Raw genomic sequence first — 12,033 nt, forward strand, 5'->3', positions numbered from 1 at the left:
CCTGGCCACATCTGCAGTCCTCATGCCTCCTTTCAGCATGCCTACGGCATGTTCACACAGATGAGCAGGGACCCTGGGCATCTTTCTTTTGGTGTTTTTCAGAGTCAGTAGAAAGCCTCTTTAGTGTCCTAAGTTTTCATAACTGTGACCTTAATTGCCTACCATCTGTAAGCTGTTAGTGTCTTAACGTCCGTTCCACAGGTGCATGTTCATTAATTGTTTATGGTTCATTGAACAAGCATGGGAAACAGTGTTTAAACCCTTTACAATGAAGATCTATGAAGTTATTTGGATTTTTACGAATGATCTTTGAAAGACAGGGTCCTGAAAAAGGGCCGTTTCTTTTTTTGCTGAGTTTACAATGCAATTAAAGCCAAGTGAACTGTGAAGCCACGTTTGGATATTAGGTAGTTCATCTTTGAACATGACAAAAAACAAAGCCACTGTTCTTGCATGCATTGTTACCCTACAACATTTATTAATAAAAAATATACTGGCTTAGGGTAAGATACTGTATTTTCAGGACCAGACGTATGAAAAATGCGTTTTGTCCCTAAGGCATTCACTTTGCACAATCCACTTTTGGTCTCTTGTTCGAAAAGCAATTTGCCCAAATCGTGATCCGTCTCATTCTAATCAAATGTTATGCCAATGTCTCTGTCACTCAATTATAAACATATCCAACATAGTTTAGCTTATAGGTTGTGTCTACAGATGTGTCATTTCTGAAATGCTAATTGTTTGTGTATGCTCTCCTTTGTCCCTCATAGTATTTGAATCGAGGATGCACCAGATACTTTGCCAGCAAGGACACAGACAAACAGATCATGCAGAATCGTAAGAGTCCTGAGGTACTGTACCTTTCAGCTTATTGTCTTCTACCTCTCTTCAATGTAGAAAATTGTAAAAAAAAAAAAAAATAACTCTGGAATGAGTAGGTGTGTCCAAACTTTTGACTGGTACTAACATATATTTCTTTAATTTTTACTTTTACCCCTTTTTTGTGATATCCAATTGGTAGTTGCAGTCTTGTCCCATCGCTGCAACTCCCGTACGGACTTGGGAGAGGTGAAGGTCGAGAGCTATGCATCCTCTGAAACACGGCCCTGCCAAGCCGCACTGCTTCTTGACACACTGCTCGCTTAACCCGGAAGCCAGCCGCACCAATGTGCCGGAGGAAACACCGTAAAACTGGCGACCGAAGTCAGCGTGCATGTGCCCGACCCGCCACAGGAGTTGCTAGTGCGCGCTGGGACAAGGACATCCCAGCCAGCCAAACCCTCCGCTAACCCGGACGACGCTGGTCCAATTGTGCGCCGCCTCATGGGTCTCCCGGTCGCGGCCGGCTGTAGCACAGCCTAGGATAGAACCCAGGTCTGTAGTGACGCCTCGAGCACTGAGATGCAGTGCCTTAGACCGATGCGCCACTCGGGAGGCTCTAAGACAAGATTTTTTTATGGAAAAACTTACTCTAGTGAAAGGAGGATAAACTGCACTGATTCCAGCAAAAAATGTGCCTAGGCTCTGAAGACTGAGCTGCCTCATGCTAGCCAGCTGGAAAACAACAACATAGGACACATTTTCAATGTATTGGTATTTAGCTATGTTTTTGTCAATTGTAGGACTGTAGCCACAGAATTCTACATTCGTAAAAGGCTAATATCGGCCGATAACGTCGGTCACCCGATAAATCGGTCGGGATCTAGTCGATATTAGTATTTTTGAGGCATCATTTCCAATTCAACCCAAAAGTAGTGTTGTCTGTACGATACCAGATTTTCCTTGGCAATTCATTTTTATCTTGAAGCAGACTAAACTCTATGGTGCTTTTTAAAACCTACTTTTGTAAAATATTGTGTTCTATAGCTTGCAAAATAAACAAATGTGACTCTGGGTGACAAGGCTGTTTTTCCAACATTAGGACTGTTTTCTTCAAGATATGTATATCTTTTTTTTGCTTCCTTCCGAAAGTATCTAAAATGTATTGTGAAGCTCAACAGTCACTTATAGATGATTAGAACATGATGCGTGAAAAATTATAATATAGGTACCATGACTTGGGATTTGTAACACAAATTCTAAAACAATAGCATTTGGAAATTGTGCAAGGGAAACTAAACCAAAGCTTGGATTGCTGTAATACCTTGTCCATAGTCTGATTTCAGGGTAAGGAAACCAATATTTTGTCATTTCTGTGAACTATCTTGAGTCTAGCTGTTTAAAAAAAAAACAGCCTATTTTCCCTTCTCTCTCCATTCAATAGGCTACGAATATAACTATGGGCTTTCATCATTTTATGCATGCATGGCTTTCTCCCATTTAAACAATGAATTAATCGGGGTTCCTTCTCAAAAAGTTTTGAAAGCCTAAAAACGTAATGTAGAGAAGAAACAATATCAATATCTTATTGAACAATCTAATGACACGTTTAATCAAGTTTAAGTTTAATAAGAAAGAAATTATCCAAGTGGGGCTGGAAAAATTGCTCCATGCGAGGTTGAAAACCAATTGGCCAATCCTCCTACTAGACCTATCATAAAAGCTTTAAAGGGAAATTCTGCCACTTTTCAACCTCATTATCTCCAGCACTATACCAGTGTCTACATATATGAAAACGGAGCGTGGTTAACAAGATAAGAAGAAAGTTCCTGAAAAATGCTTCTCTGTGTGATCACAGGGTAGGATTAAAGGAAGAAAAACACAGATTTTCAAAATTTGCAACGGGTTTCTAGCCAGAGGGAGGTTATTTTCTTGCTCCCCACGTTACCGCTAATCTCATAGTATTTGATAATCACTGTTTTTAAAAAATTTAAATTTTTTTTATATTAATCGGGTATAACTTTCTTTGTAAAAATGCGCAGTTTTCACATACAGTGCATTTGGAAAGTATTTAGACCCCTTGACTTTTTCCACATTTTGTTACGTTGCAGCCTTCTAAAGTTGATTCAATTTGTTTTTTCCCCCCTCAATCTGCACACAATACTCCATAATGACAAAGCAAAAACAGGTTTTTAGAAATTACATTTACATAGGTTTTCAGACCCTTTACTTAGTATTTTGTTGAAGCAGCCTTGGCAGCGATTACAGCCTTGAGTCTTTTTGGGTATGACGCTACAAGCTTTGCACACCTGTATTTGGGGAGTTTCTCCCATTCTTCTCTGCAGATCTTCTTAAGCTCTGGAAGGTTGAATGGGGAGTGTCGCTGCCCAGCTATTTCCAGGTCTTTCCAGAGATGTTAGATCGGGTTCAAGTCCAGGCTCTGGCTGGGACACTCAATGACATTCAGAGACTTGTCCCGAAGCCACTCCTGCGTTGTCTTGGCTGTGTGCTTAGGGTCGTTGTCCTGTTGGAAGGTGAACCTTCGCCCCAGTCTGAGGTCCTGAGTGCTCTGAAGCAGGTTTTCTTCAAGGATCTCTTTGGACTTCCCCCAATTGGAGTAAACTAATAAACAATAACACTTAGGCTTCTACCTTCAGTTTATACATCTTATACACATTTTACAGACACAATCTATTTTACAATAGTTATATTTTGTTTATTTTTAGTCCTTCTATTTCTGATTTTTGTTTTCTATTTGTAACTGTGCTATTTCACACAATTTCTGAACCTATATACATTGTACAGACCCCGTATGTTTTACATTGGTTATCTTGTTATTAGTCCCACCCTTCAGCTCCATTCAACCCCTCCCATCTATCTCTTAACACCATCCATTTTGGATTTCTATTTGCCATATATTTTTCAACTGTGCTGTGATGCTTCACAAAAGTACTGAATCTTTCTATTCTCATAGCTTCTACAGATTATAAATTAAAGATAAACATTTTTCCTAAAATAATTATTATATTATTGATTGATTGACTATGGCTTTTCAAAGTATTGCTATCTGCAGCGTTAGTTCTAGGCAAATGTTGCAATTCTTCAGCCATTCCTGGACCTGTGACCAAAAACGAGCTACATATGGACAATACCAAAAGAAATGATCTAATGACTGCCTCCTCACAGCAAAATCTGCAGAGCTGGGAAGATTGTATCCCCCATATATATAACATTCTATTGGTTGCAAGAATTTTGTATAGTAATTCAGTTTTGAATCCGGCGTTGTTTTGCGTATCAATTCATAAACCATGTGCCATGGAATGGGTACATCGAAAATCTCTAACCAACTATTTTGCCATTTATATGGCACAGCTGTCCGTTTTTTGGTCCTTAAATGAAATTGGTATATATTTTTATTTATCACACTTTTCTTTAACCGTTTATGTTCTTTAATGCAGGGCCGACATACAAGTTCCTTACTTTTTTCCCTTTCTACTTGCCTCTTTCATTTTTGTGGTAACGCTGAAATTAGTTGGTTGTAATTTTGTGTAGAGCACTTATTTCCATATGTCTGTGTTAGCTGCATGTGTGACATAACTCCACCAGTCCTATTTATGATATCATTCACTAAAATTATACCTTTTTTAAATATTTATTCGATTTTTTTTTTTTTTTTTTAATCAATTAGTATATTTGAGTTTAACCACAATATTTGTTGTATTATTTGTTCTGTCTTTTCAGGTGGATTAAACTGAAATTGCAATCTCTTTGGACTTTGCTCAGTTCATCTTTCCCTCGATCCTGACTAGTCTCACAGTCCCTGTCGCTCAAAAACGTCCCCACAGCATCATGCTGCCACCACCATGCTTCACCGTAGGGATGGTGGCAGGTTTCCTCTAGACTTAATGCTTGGCATTCAGGGAATCATCAGACCAGAGAATCTTGTTTCTCGTGGTCTGAGAGTCCTTTAGGTGCCTTTTGGCAAACACCAAGTGGGCTGTCATGTGCCTTTTACCGAGGAGTGGCTTTCATCTGGCCACTCTACCATAAATGCCTGATTGGTGGAGTGCTGCAGAGATGGTTGTCCTTCTGGAAGGTTCTCCCATCTCCACAGAGGAACTATGGAGCTCTTTTAGAGTTACCATCGGGTTTTTGGTCACCTCTCTGACCAAGGCCCTTCTCCCACGATTGCTCAGTTTGGCCGGGCGGCCAGCTGTAGAAAGAGTCTTGGTGGTTCCAAACTTCTTCCATTTAAGAATGATGGAGGACACTGTGTTCTTGGGAACCTTCAATGCTGCAGAAATGTTTTGGTACCGTTCCCCAGATCTGTGCCTCAACACAATCCTGTCTCGGAGCTCTACGGACAATTCCTTCAACCTCATGGCTTGGTTTTTGCTCTGACATGCACTGTCAACTGTGTGACCTTATATATGCAGGTGTGTGCCTTTCCAAATCATGTCCAATCAATTGAATTTACCACAGGTAGACTCCAATCAAGTTGTAGAAACATCTCAAGGATGATCAATGGAAACAGGATGCACCTGAGCACAATTTCGAGTCTCATAGCAAAGGGTCTAAATGCTTATGTAAATAATGTATTTCAGTTTTTCAATATTTTATACATTTGCTTAAAAAATTTTAAAAAACTGTTTTTGCTTAGTCATTATGGGGAATTGTGTTTAGATTGATGAGGGAAAAAATATATTTAATACATTTTAAAATAAGGTTGTAATGTGGAAAAAGTCAAGGGGTCTGAATACTTTCTGAATGTACTGTATGTAGACACTGGTATTGTACTGGATATGATGAAAATAAGGTTAGAAATTGGTGGAATTGCCCTTCAAGACTAGTTAAAGTAATGTACTGGATATTCATAACAGTATATTTCCCAAATATTCAAATATCCTAAGAAGTTGTTGGCGCTTTCAAAAAGAACAAGAATGAAAGTCTTAGTCTATAGGCCTAGGCATATTCTCAATCATAGCTTTATGAGAGATTGAACAAACAATATTAAGATAGGAGGAGGATGCAAATATAGCAGTTATTATCTAGTTCTGAAGACTGTCTAGACTTTTCTTCTATGTAGCCCTTGATTTATAGCCTAACTTTCTGCGACAAGACAGCCCGTTCATCAGTTGACTGTCACTTTGCGCCGTCATGTGTGTGCAACATTGACACAGACAGACACACACAAACCTCTTCCATGCTGAAGCTTCACCAGAAAGGAATATTAAAAAAGATTTGCCTGCACTTAGCCTCTACCCATGCTTTCAACATTATCTTTCGTCATGATTCGTCCAGTTGTTAGTATGCAATTTCGCGCTATAGGCCTACGGTGGTTTTTAGCAGAGTTTAAAAACCCTCACATTATTATACTTTTTTGGGTTGGCCAATAGGGAGCAATACCATCATATATATGCGGTTTTATGAGTACATAATCACAATAGGACAAAGGTTGACATCGCCCAACCTTAGATATAGGGTATAGGAAGTATTCATGCCAAACTGTATCAAGGATTGTCTTTAGAAATAAATAACTTCCGGTGCTTTGGCTTAGGTGAAAGTCTGGCAAATCTGTTGTAGGCTATGTGTGAATTGGCAAATTTAAACAGGCCTATGAATTTACCATTTTAACAATGAACCAAATGTACCTTTTCACAGCTTCTATTCAGTGTGTTGAGAGAGCAATGATCTCATGACAGTTGCGGTGTAACTAATAAAGCTTGCACGTCTCTTTGCCCTGCCTCGTGTCTATGTAATGCAGGATGATGAGGTGATGATGCTTTCCTTAGAAGACACTCTTTGTTTTGCTCACTATGTAAACTCCATGCTTGAGATTGTAGTGCAAACAGGAGCTATGCAGAGCATGCTTCTTTATCAATGTGCATGGGATTTTTCTTTATCCAGCTTCTGTCAGGCTCAGAATGTCACAGTGTGGTGAATTATCCGTCTAAGGAGATACTGTTACAGACACACACTTATGACTGGTCAGGGGGAATCCAACAACCAAAATCTCACGGAAGTGAAGTCGTGTTGGAACAACATCACACTGTGACATTCGCTTTAGTGTGCCTCTGCTTTGAAGTCTGCCAACCTTCATTCAAACCAGAAACCACAAATCCACTGTACTTATCTATGCCTCTGCTTTTATCTGTCAGTGGTGGATTTCTAATTTCTGATATTAGGGGTGAGACGTAGCATTTGACGCTAGGTCAGTCAAGGCTACTGTAGCACGGCAGTCTTGTTCCTACTGTAGGAAGGTGTGATGTGTGTGTGATGGCTCTCACATGAAAAATGACAGCCTAGAAGGGAGGCCAGGAGTTTTTCCTAGTCGGGTCACACGATGGCACTGGAAAGACTCTTGACTTTAGCTAGCACAGGGCCTGTATTCACGAAGAGTGCTGATCTAGGATCAGGTCACCCTGTCCATAATCATATTCAGTATAATCTAAAAGGCGAAACTGATCCTAGTTCAGCACTCCTACTTTGAGACTCTCTGTGAATACGGGCCTAGGTGTAGTATCCTGACTCTCCTGTCTCTCCGTCCTCCAGCATGTGAAGCTGGGTGCCCTGAAGGACCCTCTATTGGACGACCAGAGAGACTTCAACAGGATGTGCGGCGCCATGAAGAAGATTGGCCTGGATGACACGGAGAAGCTGGACCTGTTCAGGGTGGTGGCCGGGGTGCTGCACCTGGGCAACATTGACTTTGAGGAAACCGGGAGTACATCGGGTAAATCAAGTTACATAACTAACGTCTCTCTCTTAGTGTAGCTCTCTGGAGTATTAGAATGTACACACACTTACGCAGATACATGAGCATACAGACGTGTGTGTGTGTGTGTGTGTGTGTGTGTGTGTGTGTGTGTGTGTGTGTGTGTGTGTGTGTGTGTGTGTGTGTGTGTGTGTGTGTGTGTGTGTGTGTGTGTGTGTGTGTGTGTGTGTGTGTGTGTGTGTGTGTGTGTGTGTGTGTGTGTGCGCGCGCAAGCACTCATCTGCATACGCTCAATGGGGCTTATTGGTCCTTTTATTGTTCTGACAGCATTGAATCCCTTGTTGAGTTTCTATAACGTGGCAGGAGGTCTACTCCCCACCCCTGGCTGACACATTCTTTGTAGGGTCTCACTGTCCCACTTTTGAAGTACACCCATTGAAAAGGACTCTGAATCCACTCTCCTACCAGCTGCACAAGAGTGATGCAATACATCTGTCATATAAGAAAAGTGATGATTCAAGCTTATCTTGAGATGGATGATGTAATCGATTGCTGCCTCGAGAGCAGATATTACCTGGAACGTCGCAAGGTGCTCACTCTCTGTTGAAATGGTTACATGTTGACAGTTCATTTCCCTCTCTGAGACCATCTGTCTGTCTCTGCCCTTCAAAAGTACGTTACTACTTCACTGCCTGTGACAAAGACAGTACTTCTTCTGCAGAATGTGTGGCGTGTATTCCCAGTATGGCTGTATTCAAGCATTTAGCAGGAGAAAGAAAGTACTAAAATCCATCCAAAATCCAATTGAGGGGGCATAATGGACATTGCTCCATTTTCTTTTTGTGCGCACCAATAATTTTTTGGGGTGTGCGCGTGGTGCGTGCGCGGGGTGTGTGTGTGTGTGTTTCCAGGCGGCTGCATCCTGATGAACCAGTCTAGTCAGAAGCTGGCCTACTGTGCTGACTTGCTGGGCCTAGACCAGGAGGACCTGAGAGTCAGCCTCACCACCAGGGTCATGCTCACCACAGCAGGGGGCGCCAAAGGAACAGTTATCAAGTAAGACTACCTCTAATGCTGCGTTTAGATGGTAGACGGAAAACCCAAAGTCATTGTTTTCGATGAGAGCACGACTTTAAATGACCTTGAGGCTGACGGTGAATGCCATCAGCCGCCACAATAGATGGGACTTGCCACCAGAGTTAAAAATGTTTGACTTTTGCCGTCTGCCGTAGTGTTGTTTTCTACCGGATGTTGATTTGCACAGTTTTGTTTACTGAAATCACTATAGCAATGCATACCGTCGTGCTGGCTTACTTTTGCCATCACCATCTTTCTTGCTTTCTTGTCCCGCTATGCCGACTGATATGACGGTTTTTGCTTCCCTCGTCTGAATGCAGCATTAAACTATCTCTACTGCTGCTGCACTTTTATACTTTTAAAGACTAATGCCCCATTTACATCGTGGCTTATTTGATTATGCCGTACGTCATCTTCACGGAGTCTTGCCCCGCTACTGAACATTCAAGTGTAGTATTTGTAATGCATTATGGAGGAGAGCCTGTCTCTCATCAGAGATCGCATAAATACATTGTTTCAGGTGATAATAAAACATGAGACTGAACATGAATAGATTATAGATGAGAATATGGGGTGGGGAAAGTGAGCAGTAATGGCACCTACAGTAACTTCAAAAGTTAAAAGGTTTGCTCTGAACCTGCTGCTTCAGCTCGATGCCTGTCCAGAAAAAAACGGAGAGCAGAATACTTTTGGAATGTTAGAATTTTGATGAGTATTCCAGTCCACAGTGTAGCTACCAGCCATGAGACTGAGTGCAGGAAGGAGTGCTACACCATAGCTGAACTTGCTCACTTCAGAAGAACACCACTTTGTTCATAATCATCAACCCCTTTGAATAATTGAAGCCAAATGGTGTTGGAGAGTGCTAGGAGAATTAGTCAGCCAGAGTTCAGGGAGTACAGTCACTTCTTCTAATGGCTTGTCTTTTGACCTCCTTACCTATGGCTGTATTGATTAAAAAGGCTTTTTTTTTTCAAATTAAAGAGTAGCCCAGTGTCCCAGTTTCGGCCTCTCACTTAGTTTTTTCCCCCCAGGGTGCCTCTGAGGGTGGAACAGGCGAACAACGCCCGGGACGCCCTGGCCAAGGCCGTGTACAGCTGCCTCTTCGATCACGTGGTCAGGAGGGTCAACCAGTGCTTCCCCTTCAAAACCTCCTCCAACTTCATCGGGGTGCTGGATATCGCCGGCTTCGGTAAGTCGGCCTAGAGCAGTGAGTTTGTCTGACAGTTTGTCTGTTTCTCTGTAAGTTTGTTTCTCGGTCTGCCTGTGAGTCTATCTAGCCATATTTCCGTTAATTTATCTTGTAGGTGTTCGTTTCCTTCATGTCCTCACATAAACTCTTTTTCTCGTCACGTTCTAAAATCTTTACTGACATAATTTGATATATTCAGTACCAGTAACTGCCTGAAAATGAGCATTATTCATTCCCACTTCAGACGTGGCAGATCATTTTCACTTTCATATTGCTTCTCACCCCCCTCAGAATATTTTGAACACAACAGCTTTGAGCAGTTCTGCATCAACTACTGCAACGAGAAGCTGCAGCAGTTCTTCAACGAGCGCATCCTGAAAGAGGTGAGTGAGAATGAAGTCTGGGGGTGTGGAGGTGGCTCGCTAGTGTTGTCACGATACCAGAATTTTGACTTTGATACCAGGTTTAGTGTTTTTTTTTTAAGGAAGCCATGTATGCATTAATGAATCAATTATATAATCATACAATCAATTTTACTTTGTTTTTACCAATCTAAATACAAAACGACAATGGTAATCATTTATTTGAAAGATAAATCTCTATTGATTAACTGGGTAAATCAAGATGTAGCCTAGGTCTATTCACAATACAGGTGAATGCATATTATTCAATAGGAGTGTGTGCATTCATTGAGTTTAGCTGATTTCAGGGGCTACAGATGACAAATAATCCCTACCATTTAGGACTTATTTTATTGGCGACTGCTAGGAGAACAGATTATTTTATTGTACTACTTAATAACAACATTTGCATCGAAGAATGAATCTCTTCTTTTATAAAAGTTTGCGCTGTCTCTTTAAGAATGTAATGACATCATTTGCGAGGCAGATGTGGCTGTGGAATCTGACTTTGTGGCTATGGAATCTAGTGGAAACCAGATAGGTGAAAAGGTGAATAAGCTTTTGGTGGCGAGGGAGACGAAGCGAATTAATAACGTTTTTGGTGAGAATCATCTTTGAAATCAGCATATTTTGCGTTATCGTTTGCAAATTATCACAAAAAGTACTAGGGTAGTGAATTGATCTTGCTTCAGCTGTAAGCTAGCAAGGAAAATTTGCCTACAAAAATAAAAAGTGTTCTAGCCTGTATGGACATTGTTTTGCAAACAGTAATTAACAGTTTAAACATTTCTACATGCATTGTTGCATTATTCAAGTGTGCTAACTCAGCATGAGTGAGGAGCTAACAATGCAGCCCAGAAAGTTCTCCGTAATGGATTCAGGAGAGGTCTTTTTTGAGATCAGTGTAGATCCGGTTTGGAGATGGTATAGCCTAATACAGACAGAAGCATATCTGTTCTACGAAATATATTCCCAAATAACTGTATTCTCAAATATTTTATTTTGTCTGTTATACTGTGTGCACTGAACTGACATGCACGATTGTTGATGACACGCCGATGTTCAGAGGAAGGGAATTAAATAGTCTGTCCTCTATAATGCTCAAAACAGCTGCGCTCAACTCAGACAGCGGTGTGTAACATACTGTAGCTGCTGGCAAAGTAATTCAAAGCCTGTATTATAACATTTAGGATGTAACTTTTCAGTGCTACTATTTTTGCCATGTAATGTTGTTAAAGCAAAATCAGACAACCGCATAGTAGAATAGTTTACCTAGCCTTATTCTAAAATGTATACCATTTTTTTCCCCCTCATCAATCTACACACAATACCCCATCATGACAAAGCGAAAACAGTTTTTTAAAATAAAAACCAGAAATAGCTTATTTACATAAGCCTTCAGACCCTTTGCTATGAGACTCAAAATTAAGCTAAGGTGCATCCTGTTTCCATTGATCATCCTTGAGATGTTTCTACAACTTGAATGGAGTCCACCTGTGGTAAATTCAATTGTTTGGACATGATTTGGAAAGGCACACAACTGTCTACAGTGGGGGGGGAAAAGTATTTGATCCCCTGCTGATTTTGTACGTTTGCCCACTTACAAAGAAATGATCAGTCTATAATTTTAATGGTAGGTTTATTTGAACAGTGAGAGACAGAATAACAACAAAAAAATCCAGAAAAACGCATGTCAAAAATGTTATAAAATGATTTGCATTTTAATGAGGGAAATAAGAATTTGACCCCCTCTCAATCAAAAAGATTTCTGTCTCCCAGGTGTCTTTTTATACAGGTAACGAGCTGAGATTAGGAGCACACTCTTAAAG

General features: G+C 40.7%; 1 protein-coding gene across 5 annotated transcripts in view; it reads left to right on the forward strand.

Moving 5' to 3' along the window:
• myo6b (myosin VIb) overlaps window positions 1–12,033 on the forward strand; it is a 96,644-nt gene that overhangs the window by 43,609 nt on the left and 41,002 nt on the right. For all 5 annotated transcript variants that reach the window (XR_003869575.1, XM_029713963.1, XM_029713964.1 and 2 more), the window contains exons 10-14: window positions 771–851; window positions 7,372–7,552; window positions 8,446–8,590; window positions 9,646–9,803; window positions 10,095–10,186. Coding sequence is in view for 4 of the 5 variants with exons in the window: in XM_029713963.1 (XP_029569823.1) it covers window positions 771–851; window positions 7,372–7,552; window positions 8,446–8,590; window positions 9,646–9,803; window positions 10,095–10,186 (657 nt within the window). In the remaining variant the exon portion in view is untranslated. The remainder of the gene's footprint in view (window positions 1–770; window positions 852–7,371; window positions 7,553–8,445; window positions 8,591–9,645; window positions 9,804–10,094; window positions 10,187–12,033) is intronic.

The sequence above is a fragment of the Salmo trutta genome, chromosome 25 (assembly GCF_901001165.1).
Source record: "Salmo trutta chromosome 25, fSalTru1.1, whole genome shotgun sequence".
NCBI lineage: Eukaryota > Metazoa > Chordata > Actinopteri > Salmoniformes > Salmonidae > Salmo > Salmo trutta.